Source organism: Ischnura elegans, chromosome 1, assembly GCF_921293095.1.
Source record: "Ischnura elegans chromosome 1, ioIscEleg1.1, whole genome shotgun sequence".
Taxonomy (NCBI): Eukaryota; Metazoa; Arthropoda; class Insecta; order Odonata; family Coenagrionidae; genus Ischnura; species Ischnura elegans.
The window spans coordinates 78,271,972-78,299,135 of record NC_060246.1 but is presented as its reverse complement, the minus strand read 5'-3'; the positions used below and the strand labels follow the sequence as shown (position 1 = coordinate 78,299,135).

General features: G+C 37.3%; 1 protein-coding gene across 1 annotated transcript; it reads left to right on the top strand.

Moving 5' to 3' along the window:
• The first annotated feature begins 77 nt into the window (after positions 1–77).
• On the top strand, positions 78–25,388 carry LOC124163740. The gene is made up of 7 exons (XM_046540816.1): positions 78–282; positions 453–1,296; positions 2,971–3,479; positions 4,640–4,891; positions 10,522–10,897; positions 12,568–12,960; positions 23,997–25,388. Exons 2-7 carry the CDS (start codon positions 480–482, stop codon positions 24,443–24,445), a joined length of 2,796 nt encoding a protein of 931 aa, XP_046396772.1. The 5' UTR covers positions 78–282; positions 453–479; the 3' UTR covers positions 24,446–25,388.
• The last annotated feature ends 1,776 nt before the right edge of the window (positions 25,389–27,164 follow it).

Genomic DNA, 27,164 nt, shown 5'->3' with positions numbered 1-27,164 from the left:
TTGAGTCAAGAGCATGAAAAGTCCATCCAGATCGAAGTGCTCTCATCAACCCCATTTCAAGCTGTTGCCCATGCTTGCATTCTCGGCTCATATTTTTTGTGACGTCACGTTACACAACATGGCGGTGAAAACGTTTGAGGGATAACTTTGGAGATCGTGTTCTCTAATGATCGTAATTAACGTTGACGGACAAGCGTGCTACTTTAAAGGATCTATATCTAAGGAAGAGGCGAGTTTTAATTCATTATCTATCACTGGAATTGGAATCATGGATAACCTCAGGTAATTACTTTGCATTACGCTTTCGTCGTAATATCCTTAGCCGTGGGTGTGTTTTTGTTGTAAGTTTTTACTAGAAGATTGTGTGAAGCTTGTGAGCGTGGTAATGTTAAGAAAATGGAATTAGTATATTGTAGATTGATTGAATTAGCCGTGTTTTTCTTATTTTGTAGTGTCACGGCGTGAATATTGCCTTTGAAATGGAAAACGGCGATGAAGAGCGTCATTCGCAGACTAATGGTGACGCGAAGCACAACAACGATTGCGGTAAACAAGAAGATGCCTCTACATCATCAATCGATTCTAGTCGTGAACTTGGAGCCAGACGCAAGAAAAAATGTATCCCTTACAACATACCAAGTGTTAACAACTCTGACAAGCTGAACAATGCTGATAGTATGAGAAGGAGCAGAAGAAGAAGGATACTTGATCATGATAAAGTGAATACATCTCACCGCCTTGGTAATTCAGTTCATGAAGAAGATGTTAGCGAATCAGACGAAGATGAAATTAATGGCCCAACTAGACAGCGGAATGGTTATGTTAAAAGTGCTCAAGGGGTCGATGTAAATGACAAAACTGAAGACCCCAATGATTTCCAACTTGATTCGTATATACGGAATAATGTCGCTGGTTTTGAGCCGAATCTCAATAAGTGCCCAGATAAGAAAGAAGACTCAGATTCAAAAGTCAACCTCTCTAGTGATTCTGATAATGATGGAGATGTGGAAGACGAGGAAGATGATGGACTTTCAGCTGACGAGTGCTGCATTTACACATATCGTGGAGATAGGGAAGGGGTGGCCGATCTACCCTATTTATTTGGCGTAGATGGTCAAGAAGCAGACAATGTGGCTAATGTGGACGCAATGGTCAATATTGGGCGGAGGTTAGGGGATGTTCCACCTCCTAGATGTTCTTCTCCAGAAATGGACTTCCTGGAGATGGATTTCGATCCTGGACCTCCTACTGGAAGGGATTCTGATGAATCAGGACGAGACAGCCAGGAAGAATGTGGTAAAAATTTATTTTATTCTAAATACACTGTAGTTTAAAATGTTAGAGTTTCTTATTATTGGGTTCTGATATACCATGTGAGGATGAACTCCATTGAATTAAAGAAATCTTATATCATTTATCTATCAATTGACTTTTGGTATGCCACTGCTATTTTTGAATTGATGGATATAAGGAATGAACGTGCACACAATAAAGCTCCAATGTTTATAGGAGGATCTGAATTAAGCATGTTTTGCATTAGCTCACTAAAGAAAAATGGAAATGAATGAATTCATTCAAGGAGCAACCCTGATTGCTACTGAAAAAGAAAGTAGAAATGCAGAAAGATGATTAAGATAGAGTATGTATGAAGCCAGATGTATGTAAACTCGCATCTAAGGTATCTTATGGTAGGGAATAAAAAGATGTAATTACTGAGGCATATTACTTGAGAGTTATGCTATTGACACAAAATCCTTTGTTTGAAAACAGTTTGTACAATGAAAAGGGCAATACTGTTTGTATACATTTTAATTAAATTGACTCGAGAATTAGAAAGACCCTTGGTGCTGTCAGTGCTCAATTTTATGTGGGAGTGGATTTACTTAATGATAGTTGGTTTGTGCTAATTTTTGAAATGTGTGCTGCAAACACAGCAATGACTTAAAAAAATGTATAATTAATTTTTTAAAACTATTATAGTCAACATTTCCCAAAATGAAACTTATTAAAACTTAACCTATGAAACTTATCAAAATGAGGTGGTCCTGTGTATATGTGAATTCAAAATATATACATCCATTTCAAACCGGGCATTACTTCAAGACATTTTAGTTTTGAATGGACATTCATATTTTTGGTCCAAGCTATAATTTAATGGAACTTTCAAGATGAAGGATTTGGGTGTTATTTTGTGGAATGATAGTGTTAAATATGAATGAAACAGTGGTACTCATTAAAAGTGATGACTGGTTTCAATGTCAGTGTCATTTTCCGCACCACAGATGGGTTTGCTGTCAGTTTATAATTGCCACCTCATTTTGAATAAGTTTTTAATCTGTTTTAATAAGTTTCATTTTGGGAAATGTTGGCTATAATGATTAAAAAATTAAATACATGTTTTTAAAGCCTTTGCTGTGTTTATAGGCTTAAAATTGAATTAAAAGTGAGTTTTGTAAAAGTTGAAACGCATGGATGTCCTAATTCCAGTGCATAATGGAAATGTTTGCTGCATCATTGAATATGCTCAAGTTGGAGTACCTACCTTTTGTAAATTTTAGTGACTAACTTATGCATCTAATTGCTGGTACATGCATCATGTGACCAAGATTTCGGACATATTTAATGCATTTTATTTTAATGACACATTTAAATTATGGTGTGCGCATTATTAAGATTGTGCTCATAATGTGCCAATAAAGTTTTGACTGTAACCAGAAAATTACTGGACAAATTCCCCAATATTTCATGTGACTAAAACAATTCTAGCTGATGGAATATGCCATGTATTGGTGGATTCATTTTATTGACATAGTGGAGTAATCATAGGATGTACTTGGTGCTGTATGGAATATTGCAGTGTGTTTTTGTTTTGGTGTGCCCTTGATTATCTGGACATATACTAAGAATTTGAAAAGTGCATAATAGGTATTTATGATCATCTTTTGCTTTCTATCTTATCTAATTACCCAGATGGTGCTGAAGTAGTTTGTGGCGCTGTGAACCCAGAAGTTGCAGCTAACAAGCAGATAAACCTTGAGGTGAAGGATATTCCCCAGAAAAAATGCCACAATGAAGAAGTATGCCTTTCTGTTGGACGTACTTCTCCTCCATCGACAATGTCTCCTTCGCCTCCCCCATTCTATCAACAATCTTCCAATAACCTGAGTCTTCCACATGTGGAAAAAGAAGAGAACCAGGAAGAGAATCTATTAGTATCATCACAAGGGGCAATGTCTTACCATACCTCCAAACCTAATCTACCAACTTCTGGTGCAGATAACAGTAAGGGAGCTGTACCAAAAGTCATGCAGCTCAACTTGGTTACTGAAGCAAGAGCTCCTTCTAATTCTCTTTGGACTGCTGATTCCTCCTTTGAGGGATGTCGTAGAAGACAGTGCCTTGGGGTAATAAGACAAGACATGGACAGGCCCACACGTGGTTTAATATTTGCAGGGCTGAATGGCTGTGAGTCACATGGGGTAAGTAATCAATCTCACATTTATTATCTCACTAATTATTTAAGTAGTTTACTGGCTATGGAAGTTTTACGTGAATCATTTTGGAAATCTGTCTCCTTACCCTCCTTCAAGGAACTTTCTCCTGAATTCACTGCAAGGCCAATTCCCCTTTCAGGATATCCATAAATCCTATTTCTCTTCCTCCTTTTATGTCGTTCTTCCCTCTAATGTAGTTTTTCCAATGAATACTAGCTCCATCTAGATCATCGTGGTACCTCCTTTTCTCATCAACAAGTTTCCTCTCCTCATTCACCATGTCTAACATTTCCTCATTCCGCTTCCTCTTTGTCTATTTCTCTTTCTCCATTCTCATTTGCACCTACATTTTGAACGCCTCAAGTCTTTTTACTCATACTCCACACATTTGCTCTTTGTAATGCACAAACCTCCTTATCAAACTCTTTGCTTCACAATCTTAAATTGTTGGCCTCGGAGATGCCAGGGTAATGTCCCTGTCTGCCTTCCTAAAGGTTGCTGATTCAAATCCTGCCTGGGTGTGTTTACCATCTATTTGGGCATTTATGTATGTGATTGTCAAGCAAGTAAATTGTAAGGAAGGACTATCTAGTCCTAAATTCGCTTGAAAAAAAAGATGACATTACACAGAAATCCTTTCATCTGCTCTTTCATGTTCATGAAGACCTGCTTTGCTAACTCAAAATTCTTTTCTGGATGGCCCTACTGCTGTGTATTTTTTCCTCAAATGTGCTGCCCAAATAGGCTAATAAATTTATCTAATTTTGTGTTTATCTAACGTACAGCTCTAAGCTTTACCAAACTGATGGAGTTTTAATGACAAAACCTGTCTAGAATTACATTAGAACCACTGTATTCTTATATCCATGGGACCCAAAAATGAGCAAATTAGTAATGTGGAAGCTGCATTTTTTCATCAGATTTTCTGCTAAATAAGTTTCAAGGCAGCAGATGGAGTTTATAAATAATTTGCATTAACTTATTAAGAAATAAAAAATGTAAAAATATACTTTTTAATGACGTCCCATCCACTTTGTTTGTATTGTAAGTGAATTGGCTTCTGATCAATGTGATTTTAAAATGCTCTTTTGCACCAATATTTTATACTGGTTACGTGATGAATGTTTCTTATATTACCCCTACAGGTTGTTGAGCCTGCAGAATCAATGCACCAAACTAATTTGCTTGATTCTTCAGTGAACAGCCCCTCTTATTATGTACCTGTGTATATTTGCCTCCCGATGCAAAAGCATTCTCCCAATAAGAGTCAGCCTAAGCTTCTTCAAATACAAACCAACTCCATTCTTGCTAACTGTCGAGGCCACCGTAAAGTCCATGGTGACCATCTATCTTCTGTGTCTGATCGTGGAGCAGCTGATGTGATTGTTCATGCTTTGGTAAGTTACTACTTTGGGAAAAATGCATTCCTGAAATATTAATATATATATGTACATATATGATTTTATAAAAACACCTTCTTGCTCTTGGGTGGGTATATAAAATCTGGTAATTCCATGTCAAATCAACAAATATTTTGACCAAATGAAACCCACCGTCTCGGATTTTTATGAAACTTGCCATGGTCATACATTATGGTATAATTAGAGATTGTATACAATTTTAGCCTCCAATTGTAGATTGTTTATGAAATATGAAAAATTGAAATTTGGGTGTGACCCCTGAAGTGCTGCAACGTGCAACTCATGGTGATTTTTATTTCATCCATAACTCCATTCCTGTGCGATGAAAAGTCATGATTTTTTTCTAGAGCTAAGTAGTCCATAATGATCCTAAGATTATCATTAAATATTAACTGCATGAAGTAATTCAGCTGCAAAAAAATAAAGTTTACCAAAAAATCTCACATGTACCGTTTTTTTCATTGTTAGCATCCACAGGGAAAGGCCATGCGAATACAGACTCATCGGTCAGTTTTAAGTAATCATTAATGTATCAGCAAAGATCCTGAGAAAAAAAATCACGAGTCCGGCATTATATATTCATATCCGGCATATTTTATAAACAATCGACAGTTGGAGGCTAAAATTGTACACAATCTCTAATCATACGGGAATGTATGATCATGGCAAGTTTAATGAAAATCCGAGACGGTGGGTGTCAGGATCTGGTTGATTTGAAATGGAATGACCCTAACACCTCATTACACAGATACATAGTAAAGAATAAAAAGATTTATCTTACGGGGGAGAGTTCCCTCTTCGTGAATCTTCATTTAGTGTAATTCTACATAAGCCTCAGTTTAATGAAGTAATGGTTTTGGGTTCCTTCCAATGCATAATACATGCAAAAAAATATCCTATTACAAACCTCAGAAATAATTTAACATATCTGGGGCAGAATTCTATACATGTTACCGATGATTTTCGGCATCGGTTGTAACCTAGTGACAGCTATTGGTTATATGAGTGATTCTGGGGTCACGTCATACTGACGATTGTTGGTAATCCCGCGGACAGCAGTTGGTAAACTCATCGATAGCTACCAATGATTTACAAACACACGGTAGAGCTTAGCAACACTTTTAAAGCAATATGGTAGAGTTTTGCTAACCCTTGTTGGCCCAAGCTGATGAATTTAAATCATAATCTCTGAAGCTAGAGAGATTGGATTGCTCACATTTTATGTTTTTTATATAACATGTGAATGAATAAACACTCAAAACTTAAAATTTATGTTGTCGAAGCACTATTTAACTTTGTCAATGTTACACTAATATTACACTATAATCCGTTTCAATAGTGTTACGTCTTTTACGTTATCGTTATTCCTTCATTTTACAAATATAACATATTGTTTTGCTTTGACATAACTCATCAGAAGAGGCCTAAGGTATCCATGGTTGACTATGTAAAGTTTGTATCTGAAACCATATTATATTAGAACTATATTTTTAACAAAAGTGACTGGTCTACTATGTGAGATTGATGCAGCGTTATTGAAAAATTTTCTTGCACTTTCTGTTTACTTCCTGCGTTACTTCAATACACCTTGTGAGCAGCAGAGAATGGGCTTTTTAATGAGAATACCTTTTACTGTCCTACCTTCATTCTGCAAATTAATACCTTTTCTTGTGAGCATTTGCTTATGGGCAAAGGCAGCAACGCCAATTGAAAATTCAACTTGCTGCCACATTTCAGATGAATGCCAATGGCATTTCATAGATCCTCACACTCATTAACACATTCACTGCGGCACCAAATTAATGTAATTTGGTGAGGAGCAAAGTTATTTTTCTGTTTATACCAATTGGTGTCGGGCAGCTCTGCGATGAACACGGCACAATGCCAATTGGCATCAGCAGTAGTGAATGTGTTAATTCCAATATCGGTGCCAATAAATTTCATTTCCAGCAATCCAGAATTTCATCCACCATTCTAACCTAACACCTTACTCAGGGTTCCCACTCAACCGTGAATAAGCCGTGAATTTCATCTACCATGAAAAAACCTGGAAATAGCCGTGAAATTCATCATGAAACCTTAAAAACCTCTCAAACTTGAGTGTAGATCTACAATTGACAGATCAAAAGAAAAATAGGGCAGTCACTCGCAAATACTGTCCTCGCATTTATCTGCACACGTATATTCGAAGCGCAAATATTGGTCTGTGTGTCATGACGACACTCAGACCTTAAGGCTGTGATTGGATGACCTTTAACCAAAGTGATCATTAACCCTGGCGAGGAATCGGACACCTCTTCACTTCCCTGTCACCCTCCATTTTCTCACTCACAACCTTTAGCCGGCCCTAATTTTTGCCAACGATGGGCGATGTCATAAGAGCACTTTCATTGCTGCATTTTGCATTCCCGGCGTTTATCGCGTTTGCTATATTTTTAGTTAACGTGCTGCCAGTGATTTTTATGAGATCAATATTTCTTCCTAAAATGGCTTATCAAACAGACCGTGAATTTGACCCAATTTAGACCGTGAAAACCTGGAAAAAACCGTGAATTTTATAATTTAGTTAGGGTGGGAACTCTGTTACAGGACTAAACCCTTTCACCCCAAACGTCAGGTGGATCGGATGAGCATTTTCATGCATAGACAACCTAACGTCGGGTACAGCTATCGTGGATTTTTCAATGCAAACAACCAGACGTTGGCTGTAGCCGTCGCAGGGAAAGGGAAGAGACCACTGAGGTAGTCATTGTCGGATGCATTCAGGCCCAGCCTGAGATCCAGCTTAGCGAGACCTTAGGGCCACTCCTTGGCAATTAAGCCTGACCTTTCCATTATTTTATTATCATCCTAGCCGCAGGAATCCGTTGTGAAGGGGTTATATTGTCAATGGTTTTTGCATGGTTACATTTTGTTGCAAACTACATTTTAAAAAATACTTTGAAATGAATTCATCATTTTGCTCTGTATGTAAGCAATCTTCAAACGAAATTTTAGTGTAATGAGTAATGGACTTCTAAACTTGAAGTCTTAATACCTTGTTGTTGCCAATGCTAGAAATCCGTTGAAAATGCCACTGTGCTTAAAAAAACTGTTAGTCATTTATATAAAAGAGTAAATTATTGAAAATAAAATGTGGTATTTGGTTTAAAAAAATACTGGTAACACAAAAAGTTGACGGTGAAATCATTCTAAGAAAGGGTTAGCTAGAACAGGGAATAGTTTTCATACCTTCAGTTATATTTATCACAAATTTACCCTGATCTGATCTATTCGGTCAGAGTCATATCATCGCAAAATTGGTTGAAGTAACATGCAATTGGTATCAAAAGGCAAACATTCATTCTCTTCCATAATTGTTACAAAAAAATTGACATTATATAGCGCAAGGTATGTCACACAAAATCACAATCACAACACTCGCAATAATTCCTTCCATGACATCTGTAACCTAGGTGTTTCTTCATCAAATGTATTCTAATGGCCCCAACTGTGATTTCAAGCAAAAATGTTTTTCGTATTAAATAATAACCCCTGAAGTCGTGGAGTTGCGGCACACGTTAATGCTGATGATGTAAACTTACCATGGTTGGAGATGCTCTCTGAGACAAAAAGTAATATTTTCACAACTAATCACAAGAGTAAAATAATTATATACATAGGTGACCACATATGTAGCAGACAGAGCCCTCTTCAAGACAATTATACTCGAAAATTACAATACATAATGCACCAAAAGTTGCTGATATTCATCATCGATGACTGTTGAATCCTTGACTATACACGCTTATTTTCATTGGCTAGAAAAAAATACAATGTTAAATACAGCAAAATCTCCAAAGTAAAAACACATCACCCCTATGGGAATAAGAAATTAAGTACGTAGGATAAATAAACACTGTAAATATCTCACAAAACAATGATAATCTCTTTAAACTTCTTCGCAGATTGCCAAGTCCTGTATGGAATTTATGGAGCTGTATTTGTTTAATGCAACAAAGTGTGAAATATGATTGGTCAAGGGCCCTTGCCTTGTATGTGGGAGTCACTCTCCTAACAACAAAAGCATAACGTCACAAAGTTATTGGTTGCACTAATGAGTATTGGTAGGGGTTTTTTGAGAATACCATTTCTATCAGTGCAGTTGAGGCTATCGGGAGCTGCCGACATGGATGATCATCAGTAGCCATGATCAGAATTCTGCCTTTTGGGCAAAGTTTGCACATGGGCCCTAGTCAGGAAAATTACTTCTCAATCGCAAATTTGTCTATTGGAAATTATTTTTTTGCTTGTCTGTATTAAGTTTCACTTCCAAATCCACGTTTAGAATTTCTCGTCTCTTCTCAATATGTCCTAACAGAGGTTTTCTGCTGCTGCTACATCTGTAACACATGTCTTCAACCTACAGGAACTCATGCAACCGGCACAGCACATGCATGCACCAAACCCCCTAAATGTAAAATCTTCCAAACCCCCTAAATGTAAAAGTCTTCATTTTCCCAGTCCTTTCGATTTCATTATACAAAGGTATTGTGAATGACAGAAGTATAGACAGCACACCATATCGTATATAGCCCCAAACTCTTAATGATCTATTTTGTGTGATAAAGAATGAATAAATACCTTAGAGTAACCTACTAGCCCACTGATGACCAGATTTAATACCAATGATAAACTGAAAGACTTGAACTTCAATGGGCTACCCAAACATCTTTTAGGCATATGAAACCCAAATGTAAATTTGGAAATTTTTTCTGAAAAAACTGCAGATTAGAAGTGTTTGATTAAATACAACCGACCAGATTTGCATCTCGGGAAATATTGAAGACCACAATTATCTCCCTAATTTTCCTCTATAATGTTCAAAATTCATTCCTTCTGCTATCTTTCAGCCGCTGATACTGGAAGTATGCACACCATCAGTTACCGGCATTCCTCCATTCTGATTACTCTGAATATGCAGCAAGTTGGTTGGAAAAGGGTTGGCTGCCACAGTGGAAAAAATGTACCTATTTGGTACCTAGGTCAACTGTTATAGTGGTTGACTGCTATGCATAAAGCCAGCTGAAACTCCCAAGCATAGGAAATTAAACAATTGACCAACTTTACTACTGATTCTTACACGAGTTTGATTATAGCACTTCCTGTCGGCAAATTTTTGAACATACTGGTCCTACTGGCTCTATAACAGAAACTACTCGACTAGACTCAACATTCGTGGCAGTACTCGAAGTCTTTAAGTCAAGTACCATAGACTCGACTCAAGTACTTGCACATCCCAAATCCTTACTGGATATTCCAGGCTCAAACATTTAGTTGCATATCATGGCATATTCAACGCTCATATTATTCCTTGTCTTTTGAATGATCCGATTTTCTCTTTGTGCTGGAAATTGTAATGCTTTGGTTATCACTCTACATTTGGGTGTGTTGGGTTCATAACGTCCTTTTTATTCAATCAATTTAAGTTTAATAAGTATAAAGTATGTATTTCCTGTTTATAATGTGAATTTATAAGAAGAATGTTGTCCAAGCTACTTGGAAACTACATATTAATTCTGGAGTAACTTCTCTCAGACTAAAACATATTTGCTCATTCTTTGCAGTCTGCTTTGGACGTGCCTGTACCATGTGCTAAGGTTCAGCAAGGTCTTTGCATGGCAATGCCCAGTGGCTACTCTGGAAAGTCTGCACCACCCAATGGTTTAGTAGAATATCTAGAGTGGAGGGCCAACTGTAAAGGAGCACCAAGCCAGATAGAAATTGCCAAGACCATTGAGTGGTCATCTGAAGGTGCTGTGGTGTCCCGTTTTTTCCCAGCATCGTCTTCACCTTCTAATGGCTGTGGATCTGCAAGATGTTGCTCATTTTCCTCATCATCCAACTCCACCTGTCCAGAATCAGCTTCATCATCTTTTTCCAGTAAAGCACAAATGGCTGGTGTGAATTTGATGGATTGGCTGTACTATTGGATGAAACGAGGTAACCCAACAAGTCTTTGGCTCTGAGCCAAAAAAAAGCTTGAGCAAAAAATAAGTGTTTTGAACTCATATTTTAAAGTCATTGTTTTTAGGATAATGTAGCTGTAAAAAACTAGCTGATATTGGGGCTGTTCATTATTGTAAAAAGTAGGGCTGTGCTAACTGGGTCATTGATCAAGCAGAATTTTATAAAGTTGCAATATCCTGTAAACCATTGCATTGAGCACAAAATGATCTAGGGGTTTTCTTTTCTGATAAAATGAAGATGATTTGCCAAATTTGGTTGAAATTGATGGACCAAGTAGCAAACATCAGGTCAAATTTGGGTGGAATGACCCAATTCCATATATTTAAGACAATGGATTATAAATATAAGGTATGATTCTGATGAACATATGATCGTGTGATTAATGATAATGAGATAAGGGAGTGAAAGGATAGTGGAAGGCAAAATGGTTTGAATTGCTGTTCAATACTCTCAAAGGCTTAGTGATACCAAAAATTTCCAATTTAGCGTGACCTTCTTTCATGAGTTAGTGCTTGGAAAACAGGCTTTTAAGTAAATGAAATGCTCAATAATTCATTTTAGACTGTATTAAAACACAGTGAACGTTGGGTTGAAGAGTTCGATTGCATTAAGTGTTTGCGGAAAATGTGCATAGAAGCATCATAAAGTGTATAACTTTCATTTTATTCCGCACAATATTCTGCATTGGGGGTATGATCTTTAAATATCTGTGACAACACGAACAGCTCACAATATGGAAAATTTGACCGAAAACGTCCTCATTTGAAATAGGTGAGTCACATGTTGTCTACTCCCAGCATGTACTGCCAAGTTCTGGATCTGTGTTAGAAAAATCAGGTAAACTTTTAGGGTCACATGCAGATTTTTATTTTTCTTCGGGCAAGTCTTGAATACACTTCAATAAATCACCAATTGACAGATGCACCATTTAAGTGGTAGTCTTGTAAAATTGATGCCCGGCATTTGTAATGTAATGGCACCTAAAACCATTATAAGTATCTGAAACTTAGACAAAATAAAGAGCAAGTATTGTATTAATAGATAATGCCATTTTTCAGCTCATAAAAATATACCTGTGGCATCAGCAGCTTCTTAATCTGTTTGATTTTTCAAGAAAATCAGTATGTGAAATCAGTAGCATATCCTTGTTTCGCCAAGGAGTAATGACGACCTATCAGTTAAGGTGGAGAAGAGCTTTTTGAAAAATATTCTTACAACCCATCGTATTTCCTCAGCGCTAGGAACGCAATCCCCAGTTCCACCAAAAATGCAATCTAGGCACATATGTAGACATCATAGTTACTGGCATTATCAGACTAAAGATAGAGACAGGGTTATGTTTTTAATAACTAAATTTTTGCTTCACTTCATGAATGTTTGGCCAGATTCAGGGTGTTCAGATTCAGGTTGCTCAACTATGTAAGAAATTTATACATATTAGGTTGTTGTCCTGCTTAATATGAACTTTTAATAGATAACTTGCTGCTCCTAATAATGTTATTAGAAATCTTATTTTTATTGTGCTGCAATATTTTCTGATGTCTAATAGAATGTATTTATCTGTGGAGGAAGGAAAATTCTTGTATGGCTAATCATATTATCCAATCGATGTTTAGAAGCAATGCTATTTTATTTTTCTGAAGGTGCGGTGCCTATTGTGACCCTTAACTCTCAAGACTGGATTGACTGTATAAAGGCCTCTGGTGCAGAGAATCCGGATCATAATAAAATGTGTGGGTATAGCGAGCGATCAGGAGGTGGATCAAACTGTTTCAGGGGTGGTGTCGAGGAAGGGGAGAGGTGGGTGCATCAAATGGTGATTGGGTTGGGACCCAGGGGTGCATATCTGAGTGGTTGTGCTAACGAGCAGTGTTGTGCTGAAGTGAGGTCTTTAGCCTGCCTTCTTGTGAGTGGAGAGACCAAGGGTGTTCATGTTGGGAGGGCCGAAGTCGTTGCCCGGTGGAGAGCTGGCTCAAATGATCTATGGCCACTCACAAATCCTAAAATTCCAGAGTGGCGCAGGGCAAATGTGCTAGGTAAGTTCCTGCTGATATTTTCTGTTATTAATTGCATGCATAGTTTTTTTATTTATTTAACTTTTATTTTGACTCAGTTTTTAACTACAGTAAAACTGTGATATGGTGAATACCAAGCGGATTCATTATTGTTAATTTTGTTATTGAGAAGTTTAATTTAAAAAAAAGAAATTTTTTCCGGTGCAATAGCTTGGGAATAAGTTCCAAGGAAACTGAATTGAACAAATTAATATTGTGGAAGCAATGAATGTAAATAATTAGTTCTGTTTCATTTTGCATGTGAATTAATAGGCTCAGAGTGCATATGAGTCTGAGGATTTGTTTACTCTCTAAATTAGCTTTGGTAGTAAATAGTGATGGGTCGATTCCAAAATTTTATCGATTCCGATCCCGATTCCGATTCTGACATTTCGATTCCGATTCTACCGATACTGATTCCATCGATTCTGATGCCATAGGCACCAAGAAAAATATCACTTAATTCCAGGCAACAAGAAAACCACTTTAAACATATTACTCTGTGAAAGTCAGTTGACAAAACATCTTTCAAAGAATTACTATGTAATTAAAATATAATAGCTAAATTTCAAAATAGAACATACCTGAGTACAGAAATTTTCATATCTGTAATAAAGATTACATACTACGTATATGAATCATGTAATATTTGGCCCTTTCAAATTCTCAAGCAGAAAAACCAATTATTCTACATGCTCAGCCAGCAGGTTTTGACGTGTCCATGTTATAGTATTACTGCCTGCAGAAAATTGCCTTTTGCTACACATGTGTGTTATTGGGCAAGTACTTTCCCACCAAAATTGCAAGATTTCGGAGACTTTGGAATTTTTATTAAAAATTATATCAACGATTTTTTTGGATCTTGAATCTTCATGAAATTCAAGTGGTCGAAGCGAACAACTATAGAACTAAACTTTAGTTTTGTAGAGCCAAAAAAATGCTATACTTCTCACGTCATTTAATCAGCCTTAAAATCTCTTGCTTTTTTTAAGTTCAAGAAAGAAACTAAACGCTACAAATGAATATCACATCGGACGGTCGCAGTAATAAAAAAGGCTAAAAGAGCCTTGTGGTGTGAAAACTCCCCCTACCGCGCGACTCTCCTCGGCGAAGGTGGAAAGGGAAAAAGGGTATTGGTTGTTGCCTTTGACGGAAATAGTTCTTTTTTTCTCTCTCTTAAGCATGCTGACTTAATATCTTCACTTTACTTTAATACCCGAGGCATATTTCTTATGCGTGGGATGGTTCCAAAAAATATCCAATCCTTAGAATTTTCACTCGAGTAATGCGCTAAATGGTCAAGTCGATCTATACATAATCCTTTTTAACATCCTCAGTTTAGTGTTTTAAGTCAATGAAGACGATTATCTATGCTTTAAATGACGATTTTCAAGACTAATGTTTTAAAAAACTTGAAAAATCGGCCTCAGTTACCGAGCCTTAAAGTTCCGCAGCGTGTAGCTCAGCCTTGACGCGCGATTGAAAAATCGCTCTTATTTCCTTCGGCGCAAACTTTTTTTTCAAGATTTCATATTAGTACTCTTTAGAAATCTCTACTTTATATCGTGGTTCAAATTTTCCGAGTTATATTTTTCGTAAACGAAAGATAATGTCTACTTTATGTGAAATTTCACGTGAAAAACGGGTCGGCCATTTTGCGTTGTAAAACCCGACAGATGAGAGCCAAAATCTTCGAACGTCATTGAAAGTACAGGCAAAGCACCAGATCAAAGGAATATTGCGTTTTATATTCCATAAAACTCAAACCAACGCAAAACCACTTGGATAAATTCAAAGATTTTTTGAGGAAAAACGATATCTCGCGTGGCATTGAAAAATTGGTCATGCTTGGGCCTCTGTATCTCACTAAAGGTTCGTATTTATGTGAAATGGCATATAAAGCAATATTTGGTAATAATTTATGAGTATTTACGCTGAGTTTCAAGTCTCTATCCCCAAAAAGGTAATTTTGGACTTTATTCCAGCTTTTTCCGATTTCAGACTAGTGTGCGCCGGGTAGGAAGACGATCGGCCGCTGCGGCTGGCGTTAAGGTATTCGGCGCCCACGTCGACAACTATAGTGTATTCGGAATGAACATGCATGTTCATGGTATTCGGCAAGCTGAAACTACCAGGCCAAGGCATTAGAATGACTTATCGGCTTTAAAAACTGCATTATTACATGAGTTTCATGATAGCGCTTCCTGTCGGCAGATTGCTGGACCGACTAGCCTCGAAAGCTCAGTAACATTAACTACTCGACTCGACATTCGTAATGCGACTCGAAACACTCGAGTCGAGTACCAACTACTCGATCGACTTGAATTTTCGAGTACTCGCACATCCCAAGAAGATATGTGTTTTGTTATTACGATTACGTGGCGCGAAAATTCAAATGACTGTTGGAAACGCGGTCGTTTATTTTGTTGTTTGAAGTACTACTGGAATCGGAATTGATTTTTCGCCTTGGCAAGTACTCGTTTTCGATTCCGGTTCTTGGCCGAGAATCGAGGAATCGAAGAATCGAGGAATCGAACCGACCCATCACTAGTAGTAAACATTTTTTTTGAAAATCAGTCCAACAACTAATGGTGGACGAGCCAGCAAGCATTTTTATACAAGCACATGGACTAGAATATGGGAAACAGCTACTCGATCGCATATTTACCTGATAAGTATCCCACAAGGTGCTTATGAAGCACCATTTTTAGCATACTACTCCAGAATAGGATGAAACCATTAATTGAAGTTGAATGGCTATATTGAAAAATAAAGAATGAAAACCCATAACTTTTGAAATATTACCTTCCATAGAAGAATTCACTCATACCATTGATAGAAATTGTGCGTTAAGAGAAATGATGAAGGAATGACGGAATGAAAGTTAAAAAAATAATACTTTAACATTAAAAAATTTGAGTAATATAACTACCTTAAAAGCAAAAAAATTAGAATATGAATTGTAGTTTGAACCAAGATTGGAAATGTGAAATAAGATTCATCTGATGGCAGAAGAAAAAATTACAAATTCTTTAATTCTCTTTGCTATTCCCTTTCCTTTGGGCTACAACTTGTGAGGGTGGAATGGCTTGGGCATAACTGTGACCCCTAGGGCTGAATTCTCAATTACTAGCAATAGAGGCACCCATGTCAGATAGATTGAAGGGTAAGAGCCAGGCAGCAGGAAGTCTACATGATGGTGTTACGTATAAAACACTGTCAGAATGGATGTGGGAGAACCCCATCAACTATCTTTAGCTAGGGCTGATGTCTTTCAGGGCAGCCAGTTTGGCTTAGTCCTCGAGGTCACCATTATGATAAACCCTTGCAGATACTTATCATCGGCAACATCCAAGAAAGAGCAAATTCAGATGGAGAAGAAGAAGGTAACGATATATGTTGGAACATGGAATGTTAGGGCAATGATGAGGGTGGGTAAACTATGAAATATCAATAGGGAAATGGAGGAAGGGGGAATAGTTATTTTGAGACTATGTAAGGTGATGTGAAAGGATAGTGGAGATTACTGGAGTCATGGGTGCAGGGTTTTATATAATTGAATGTCAACAAAGTAGGTTTGGTATTAAGCGGGAAGCTCTGCAAAAGGGTGGTGATTACAGATCAGGTAAGCGATAGGATTCTGTTAGAAATTTAGGTGTGACCCACCAACCTTACGGTGGTTGTAGTATGCATATATGCCCATTAGCGACCCTTGGGAGGAGGAAGTAGGGGGTGTGTTTGAGAAGCTCGAGGAAATAATTAGGTCTAAGAAAGATAGCTAATAGTGGGTTGGAGGACTAGAATGCTGTGGTCAGAGAAGCAGGGATGGAAACGAAATAAGAGACTTTGGATTTGGACTGTGAAATAAGGGGGAGTAAGCATTAGAATTTTATGGGAGGAAATAGTTATTTTTATAAAATACATGGTTTAAACAACATTATGTGAGGAGGCACACATAGAAGAGTCCAGGGGATGTAGGGATATACCAGGTAGATTATATGTATTATTGTAAGGCAAAGGTTTAGGAATAGTGTAAAAAAAATCTTGCAACTTCCCTGCTATGCATGCGGATTTAGAACACAACCTTGAGCTTATGAAATACAGCACGGAATTCAAAAGACTTATTAATGGGGAGAGGAAAATGAGGAAAATTAGAATGGGAAGAAAATGGAACCTGAATGTTCTGAAGGGGACTAAGAGAAAGGAATGCCAGGAGCTAATAGAAAATAGTATTTGGAAGATGGGTACCTGCAGACTGTAGTGGAAGGGTGGAATTCGATTAAAAGAGTTATAATGAATACAGCAGATAAGATTTATGTTCATATGTAGGTTTTAAAGGATAAAGATACCATAAATCACAGAAGAAATGCTGAAGAAAACGTAGGAGAGAAGTTAATAATAATAATAATTTATTAATTTGCCAGACGACAAGTACTGTACATACATTGTATATGGCACGTCATGAATACAAAATCAAGTTATATACAAAATGGCAGTTTAAATACAAAGGCAGTTACAAAGATAAATATTCGTCAACTGAGTAGAAACAATTGGATAATAAAAAGTTTTCACACTTAGTTTTGAAGGTCGACAAACTCATGGGAGCTTTTAGGTTCTTCGGAAGCTTGTTATAAAGCCTTAGAGTCATTGTTTTAAAGCCACAGATAGCTTTCTTCGTACGTACAAATGGGATATGCAAGTCTCCCTGCTGCCTAGTACCCTGGTTATGAATATCCGAGTTTAGCGCAAAGTCCTTAAAGTTTGACTTGGCATATAATAAAACAGAAAGTATGTAGACACAGGGAATGGGTAGCACGCGGAGACATTTAAACAAAGGGCGACATGGGGTTCTACATGGTTTGTTTGCAATCAAACGTATAGCTCTTTTTTGGATTTTAAAAATGGTCACTGCATGGGGTGAAGAGCCCCAGTGTAGAATGGTGTATAGTAAATGGGGGTAGAATTCCCCATAGTAAATAATGAGGAACTTGCATGGGTCGTAGATTGCTCTAAAAACTATTTTTAATGAGTAAAATGGATATATTAGCTCGCAAAAATACCTTCAGTTTCTCCATTCAACATGAAAAGAAATAAAAAAATTGCATTTAAAATCGAGAAAAATTTCTCTGAGCCGACCACTGCGCGAAGACACCCGAGCGTTGCCGAGGCCAGGCGTGACGTCATAGGTGCCTAAACAACCGTAGGGAGTTTGGAAATACGCTGAGCGCATTGTAAAATTTGTTTTGAGGGAGTATTTAGTCGCTCATCGTCACTTTATTTTGTTCTGTTATTCTTGGGCAAGTTTTCCTATTGCTATTGTGCCTAGATTATTACTTGGGATATTAATAATGCGACATCGGGATGATGAAGTACAAGCGTTTCACTTCGTATGTTTTAGTTATCAGAAAAATGGATGATAACGTTGCCACTCGTTCGAATAGTACACCTGAAATTCATCTACATCTACATAATACCCCGCAAGCCGCCTAAAAGGCGTGTGGCTTGGGGTGTTAGGACACCAGCTTTTTTTAGGACACCAAAAATTGATGCCACGACCCTCATAGAATTTGTTAAGACAAATTATTTCTATACGTCGGCGGCAAATCGAGATGTAAAAGAAACTTGTAATACTAGAAGATAACGATCGTAAGCTGTGCTGTTGACATTAGAGTAAGCTGTGCTGTTGAATTTGGCAACGCCGAATTAGCGGAGAAGGTAGTCCTATCCGTCCTACGGTACGAATTCACAGCAAATAGTCTGCACACAATCCACATGTGAGATCGCGAATCGGTTCCGCTGCCAACACACACAAGCCACAACCTATTTCAATAAAATAGGTAAATCCATAAACAATATACTAGCATATACCATAAAAATATAGTGGGAAATAGGCAAATACTCTCATCAAAAACTGGAAGTCACTGCCACATTCTTATATTCATCACGTACAACTTACAATAACAGAGCTCGTTATGATGGAAACAACTATTTAGTCAATGATTTAAGCCCTTAAATTAGCCCACACAAGTGACACAGGTGACTTTTCTCACTATTATTCGTTGAAATAATGGAATAACAAACTTCACTCACAGTTTTTATTTCAATAGCGTGATCGTGAAATGTCATATCTACGGTGAACAACGGAGATTAGCACGCCACTGACAATTTTTACACTACTGTTAGACATTTATCGATAGCGTAATAGCACTTTTCACAATTCAATCACGATGGAACACTGATAACTCTTGGCCGAATTTTTCAACCTTGTCAAACTTTGTGCATTACAACCACTGGCACTGTGATTATTAGCAGTAGCTTAACGGGAGATGTCACGTTGAAAATAACACTATTTTGCCACAAAAATGTTCCTAGATGTCTCCAATCAGCGAGTAAAACTTGCATTGACTATAACTCACCCCATAATGAAAGCACAGACAGTCCTAAACGACGAATTCTCCGGTACCTACGAATAAACGGATGAAGTTATTGTATATAAAAGCATAGCGGACATTAGTAAACATCAAAATCGTTCTAATTACATACTTAAATGAATGATATTCCGTCGATAACATCAACTTACAATTAACGTATCCCTCTTCCAACGGCCGTGGCTCAGACTCCTACAACGATGTTATTTAGGTATTGTAAAATTTTTGGTTTAACTACTCCAGTTTTATATTTTACGCCCTTACTCAGATATTATAAATAATGCAAAATATGAGGGCTTCCAAGCCTCTATCGTCGGATATTTATCTTTAAATAGAAAATAATCAACACGTCTAACAAACGAAGCTCTCACAACTGCTGGCAACTATTACAAACAATCACAACAATAGCTTCGCGTGATGTTTAGGCACCTTTGACGTCATCGAGGCTTCGTCGGCAGTGGCTTGGGGGGTGAGGGAGTTTTTCCCGCGCTTTAAAATTCGTTATATTTATCATTGAATATCTCGCGAAGGAAAACTCAGATATACATGCGGTTTTCTTTGTTGTATTCAGAAAATAATTTTCTGTCCGCCTGTGAAATAAAAAAAATTCATGCAAGTTCCCCATTCTTCCGTTTAATGAGGAACTTGCATGGGTCGTAGATTGCTCTAAAAACTATTTTGAATAAGTCAAATGGATACATTAGCTCGCAAAAATACCTTCAGTTTCTCCATTCAACATCAAAAGAAATAAAAAAATTGCATTTAAAATCGAGAAAAATTTCTCTGAGCCGACCACTGCGCGAAGACACCCGAGCGTTGCCGAGGCCAGGCGTGACGTCATAGGTGCCTAAACAACCGTAGGGAGTAGGGAAATACGCTGAGCGCATGGTGTAAAATTTGTTTTGAGGGAGTATTTAGCCGCTCATCGTCACTTTATTTTGTTCTGTTATTCTTGGGAAAGTTTTCCTATTGCTATTGTGCCTAGATTATTACTTGGGATATTAATAATGCGGCATCGGGATGATGAAGTACAAGCGTTTCACTTCGTGTGTTTTGGTTATCAGAAAAATGGATGATAACGTTGCCACTCGTTCGAATAGTACACCTGAAATTCATCTACGTCTACATAATACCCCGCAAGCCGCCTAAAAGGCGTGTGGCATGGGGTGTTAGGACACCAGCCTTTTTTTAGGACACCAAAAATTGATGCCACGACCCTCATGGAATTTGTTAAGACAAATTATTGCTATACGTCGGCGGCAAATCGAGTTGTAAAAGAAACTTGTAATACTGGAGGATAACGATCGTAAGCTGTGCTGTTGACATTAGAGTAAGCTGTGCTGTTGAATTTGGCAACGCCGGATTAACGGAGAAGGTAGTCCTTTCCGCCCTACGGTACGAATTCACAGCAAAACAGTCTGCACACAATCCACATGTGAGATCGCGAATCGGTTCCGCTGCCAACACACACACAAGCTACAACCTATTTCAATAATATAGGTAAATCCATAAACAATATACTAGCATATACCATAATAATATAGTGGGAAATAGGCAAATACTCTTATCAAAAACTGGATGTCACTATCACATTCTTATATTCATCACGTACAACTTACAATAACAGAACTCGTTATGATGAATACAACTATTTATTCACTGATTTAAACCCTTAAATTATCCCACACAAGTGACACAGGTGACATTTCTCACTACTATTCGTTGAAATAATGGAATAACAAACTTCACACACAGTTTTTATTTCAATAGCGTGATCGTGAAATGTCATATCTACGGTGAACAACGGAGATTAGCACGCCACTGACAATTTTTTCACTACTGTTAGACATTTATCGATAGCGTAGTAGCACTTTTTACAATTCAATCACGATGGAACACTGATAACTCATGGCCGATATTTTTCAACCTTGTCAAACTTTGTGCATTACAACCACTGGCACTGTGATTATTAGCAGTAGCTTAACGGGAGATGTCACGTTGAAAATAACACTATTTTGGCACAAAAATGTTCCTAGATGTCTCCAATCAGCGAGCAAAAGTTGCATTGACTGGAATTCACCTCATAATACAAGCACAGACAGTCCTAAACGACGAATTCTCCGGTACCTACGAATAAACGGATGAAGTTATTGTATATAAAAGCTAAGCGGACATTAGTAAACATCAAAATCGTTCTAATTACATACTTAAATGAATGATATGCCGTCGATAACATCAACTTACAATTAACGTATCCCCTTTCCAATGGCCGTGGCTCAGACTCCTACAACGATGTTATTTAGGTATTATCAAATTTTTGGTTTAACTGCTCCAGTTTTATATTTTATGCCCTTACTCAGATATTAATATTATAAATAATGCAAAATACGAGAGCTTCCAAGCCTCTATCGTCGGATATTTATCTTTAAATATAAAATATTCAACACGTCTAACAAACGAAGCTCTCACAACTGCTGGCAACTATTACAAACAATCACAACAATAGCTTCGCGTGGTGTTTAGGCACCTTTGACGTCATCGAGGCTTCGTCGGCAGTGGCTTGGGGGGTGAGGGAGTTTTTCCCGCGCTTTAAAATTCGTTATATTTATCATTAAATATCTCGCGAAGGAAAACTCAGATTTACATGCGGTTTTCTTTGTTGTATTCAGAAAATAATTTTCTGTCCGCCTATGAAATAAAAAAAATTCATGCAAGTTCCCCATTAGAAGAACATCAATAGATACAGTGGATCTAATTGATCTGATTAGGAAACACTTGGAGCTAAGATGACCAGCTAGTTAATGGAAGAATGAGGACACAAAGCAAGGCAAAACGATGTGTATGGAAATGAACAATCGATTACCAAGGGAACCAAGAACGGGAGAGAAACTTGAATGGAAAAGACAGTGTGAAGAAGAGATAGGTATGCTGTATGCCTAGGTTTAGTTGTTATCAAGTGGCAAAAGAGGAAAACTCATGACAGATATTAAAGTTAAATATGGGAGAATGGTTACAGAGCGAGATGAAATTCAGAGTAGATGGAAGAAATACATAAGTGGAGGATCTATATGACAGCAGGAACAGACCAGAAAGACTGAATGGGAGGAAAGTGAGGTGGAGGAGATGATCTCGGACCATGGATCTTGCATTTGAAAATTGATATTACTCTTTGGGATATGAAGGTTAGGAAAGCGGTGGGTGTGAGCAATATGCCATGTGAGCTTCTTAAGAATTTAGGGAAGGTTCGTAGGAGAGCATTTTTTGAACTAAGTAGTCTGGTGGATCTAAGAGGTAAGGTCTTGACCGTAAGATTTCCGTAATGTTTGGATGGAGGGAGTGCTGGAAACCACGGGAGAGTATTTAAAAAACCTTGCTGGAGGGAAGAATGAAATGAAGTGGAAGAGGGGGAGAAGGAGAATGGGATCTATATATGGCATGAAAGAGGAGGGGGAGGGAGGGAGGGGGAAAATGTTTGAAAAGCAGGGTACAAAGTAAAAAAATAGTTTTTAGACTAATTTTAACACTTTTTACTATAAAAAACTTCATTTGTTTAAGAAATATTTTTAAAATTGATGATTTTTCTATGTTTTGTTTTCTTTTATGAAGGGGAAAATAATTGTTTTTTTATATTTGGGGGGAGGGGGTCCAGACCCTCCGGACCCCCCATAGGCTATGCCACTGGGTTAAGGGTTATTTCATAAAATTAATCTCCTTTGATTATCTGCATGTGCTAATAGAGATGGATAAATGAATTATAGCATAAGAATTTGTGTCTTTAGTGGCCATTTACTGACATGCACAAAATCTTGCCGTGTACTCAATAAGAAAGAAATCTGGAAGTGTAGCTGACCATTATAATCACTATTATTACCATAAATTAATGGATCTCTGGCACTTTCTTCTCTTACTCTGATCCGCTAGACTCAGAATCACTACATTCATTACAGTATTCTTCTTCTGAATAATCAGAAAAAAATCCACTGCTGTCCAATTCCCTCTAGGCAGTTTTTGTTAGATCTTTAATCATCTCATCAGGATTTAGGCAAAGTCTTTTTTGACAGAACCTCCATAAAATCTACACCCTGGTGATGACAGATTGTCCAACCTAAGGCATTAGGAACGAATGGAATGAAGGCAGCATAAGTGAAGGAAATCAATTTAAATGTACTTTAGGCTGTGTAAATGTTTGAAGGATAAGCTTCCACAAAATTTATGTCATCGCAGAAACTTCCATCTACCTACCTTTGAAATACATATAATGTTTCTACCTTTGAAATACATACAATGTTTCTTGCTTAGGGATCAATCTCTTCAGACGATCAACGCAAAAAACAAATTATTCAACCAAGTAATGGATTCTGAAGGTACGGCTTCTTGGCTCATATGGTGACATAAATATGTTAAAACATTGATAGGGAAAATGACACCACCTTCTATGGTTTCCAATTTTAGATTGGGAAGGGAAGGATTATATTTTTCCATCTTTTAAAAGTAACAGAATATTATAATAATTTCTCAGATATCAAAGGGAATCTTAAATTACTGCCTCCACTATCAAATTCTCATTTCTCTCATTATTTTTCCCCACAGGGGCAGTTGTATCAGCTGTCAGGGAGTCATGTTCTTCAGTATCGAGGTCAACCTCATCCTCCTCTGCGTCAACTTCATCATCCTCTTCTACGTCGGCTACTCCACCTGCTATTTCTCCAGCCTCCCCATTGGGTGTGTCGGCTTCTGCGTCCCTTTCCTCCCCTTCATCCAACTCACCTTATATCGTCCTTCCTGTGGCAAGGCACAGGACGGGGATTACTCTTGTCCTCCGCAAGGATTCTCAAGCCCTTGAAGAGCTGCTGGCAGCTCCAGATGCAGCCCTATCCCACATCCTATCTCCAAACAGCAACAGTATCCCTCACACCTTCGAGAATGCTCCTTCAAATGCCATCAAAACAACTGTGTGTGCTCCCACTGTTAATGGGAAACCATTTTCCTCCCATGCCTCCTTGCCCAAGCCTCAGACAAGATCTCAAGATTCTAACTGAAATTCCCGTAACTGCAACAACTTTTATTGTTTGAGGTATTTGAATTTCCTTTGCACCCTTTGTAGGTTCTCCTTGCTGCTTGAGAGTACATGATTATTTTATCTGTGCTCATCTAATGAATTATTTGTGTGATTTTTGTTGTTCCAACTGGCTCAAAAATTTGAAAAGGAAGCAAATTGTTGTACTTTATTTGTAATATATATATTTATTTATGGTTTTTCCCCCAATTCCTTATTTCCCATGGTGCCAACCATTATTATCTCAATGTAAAGACCGTTTAACTCCATTGTATATATTGGTTATTAGTTAAGTGACTGCCACTATTAAGCTGTGTTGTGAAAAGCAAATAGCCACTAAGCCATGTGTGATGTGTCAAAATAGAAATGTGTACCAAAGATTGGGAACAAGTCCTGATGATTAGTTCGTTCATTTTGACTGATGATTAAAAAAATCAAAAATGTGAGATTTTGCTTTAAAAACCTGAATAGAATCATCTTGCTGATCTGAAAAATCAAAAAGGCAGTTGAATGCCAGGTAAATTAGTTTTTATGGCCTGAGCCCAATGTAGGTCGTTTGAGTGCATCTGGAGGTAAAAGTGCAGCTGTCCAGTGTGGCTGTGATGTAGACAAGGGCTTCTTATTTGACTAGTGCTAATTTGTATGTAGTGATGCGCAAGGAATACTGTGGTAAGTATTCCATGATACTAATAATGAAAGTTTATCATTTAGCAGACTTGTAATCAATGCAACATAATGAAATACACAACATTATTTTTCTCTCAGTTTTAGTGAGCCATTTTTACATCAACATTAGCATGAGTGCAGAATCAGTCTATTGTGTGTCACTGATATCCCTAACCATTGGATTGTATTGATTTGTTGAGCAGTGCTACCTATAAGGTATCTTAATTTCTGATCTCCATGAAGTTTATTTTTGACTGAAATCGAAAATGGGTTGACAACAAAGTAATAGGTATTTATAAGGTGAGTGAATTCCATTATGTCTTTCTGTGGGAAGTTGTCAATTTCTTGAAATGAATGCTTTGTTTGTAACCCCTGGTTTTTCTGCATTTCTCCTCCTCCACGTATTAGAGTGCTGTGCAACAGTTGCCTTATAATTTTCTCAGCTTTGTTACTAATTAGTAATTTCCAGCCATAGTCATGTTAGTAAGAGGGTTTGTGTACTCAATATAAAGGTTTTTGTATCTTCAGATATGGTGACGTTTTTGAGAGGAATTAATGGATATGACTGAATTATCATATGATGCGTTTATTGTAATTATTTTAAATAATGTTTATTTTATTGAAAGTGAACCACTGTTTGCTGAGTATTAGCCAAAAATTTGATTATTATGCTTTATAATAATTGTATGAATACCAGTTCAATCAAAATAAATTTACTATGACAACAAACAAACTCGTTATTTTAATACTTAATTACCCGTGCACTATTTTTTAAATAATTACTGGTAGTACACTGATTAAGTGTTAAATAAAAATATTAATCAATCATCCTAGTGGGTTGGTACAACTGACTTTTAGAATAATTAACTAGGAAATTTTTATTCACCATTAGCAGTAGCATAAGACATTTAAGTAGTCATTCTAATGATGATTTATTATATATAACAATGAGTTGAATGAAAATGTTGTTAAGGAAGTGATTAAATTGGTCTGCAGTTATCACTGTGACCCAATGGAGAATGATATATACTATCTTACTTGATTAGCTGAATACATCCATGCATGGTGTGATTTTGCTCATTCATTTCATATCATTTTCAAATCAGTATGTTTTCAGAAAGTAATGATATAGTAATTTGAGGAATAACACTTGCTCTCCTGGCATATTTGTCTTTTTTTCAACCCAGTGGTATCTATTTGTACACAGGTAGATAGCTACTGGAATAGGTGGGACTATTTTAGTATTTTGCCTCTGAAACAACCCTGGGCAGGCACGCTGGGACAGGCTCAAAAGCTGAGGATACATTTATGAGGTTAGGCTCATAAGTCTGAGACTTTTTTTCTTTGACCTTAGTGGGGTGAGGATGGAGGAAAGAAGTTGGTGCCATTGTGATAGGAGCCTGACAACGCTTCAGAGGTGAGGATGCTTCAGAGGGTGAGGATGGAAAATTCCTATGTTGTCATGAGGTGGACAACAGAGGCTACCACTGGTGAAATCCAATTTACTGTTCCTGTAGAAATGATTAACCATATTATGAGAAGAATAATCCTGAGATTTTGTTCATCTAAGTTTTTAGGCAGTACATCAGAAGGAAATGTGTTCATCATCAACTAGGCAATGTAGGTTGTTGCAGGGGTGGATCCAGGATTTTTTTCTGGAGGTGGGCACAAGCATCTGACAGGCACAGGATCTTCTCATATTTGAGATTAAAAACAATTGCTGTACAAAATATTCTTTTTGTTTTAATATGAACATATAAGTATGAAAATTATTGATGCTCCGTTATACACAAAAAAATGCAAACATAATGATAACCATATAAATAATTTTGATTATTTTTCAATAGTCTTGGGGGGTCACAGTATTAATTTTAATTTTGTAATATAATTTATCACAAGAGAATGAAAATTGGTTCCAGCTATTACGTATGCGGGGAAGGAGAGAATAATTGATGGAGAGAAAAACCAACGGTAGTCTTTTGTTTTCCTAATGAATGCAGCCCTCCTTCATCACATAAGTTATTATTAAAGTATCC

What these genes read in the sequence shown, in the direction of transcription:
- LOC124163740 (XM_046540816.1), top strand. Translation starts at nt 480, where the DNA reads ATGGAAAACGGCGATGAAGAGCGTCATTCGCAGACTAATGGTGACGCG. An exon ending in ATGTGATTGTTCATGCTTTG is followed by an intron (nt 4,892 to 10,521) that starts GTAAGTTACTAC and finishes CATTCTTTGCAG; the next exon opens with TCTGCTTTGGACGTGCCTGT. An exon ending in GCGCAGGGCAAATGTGCTAG is followed by an intron (nt 12,961 to 23,996) that starts GTAAGTTCCTGC and finishes TTTTCCCCACAG; the next exon opens with GGGCAGTTGTATCAGCTGTC.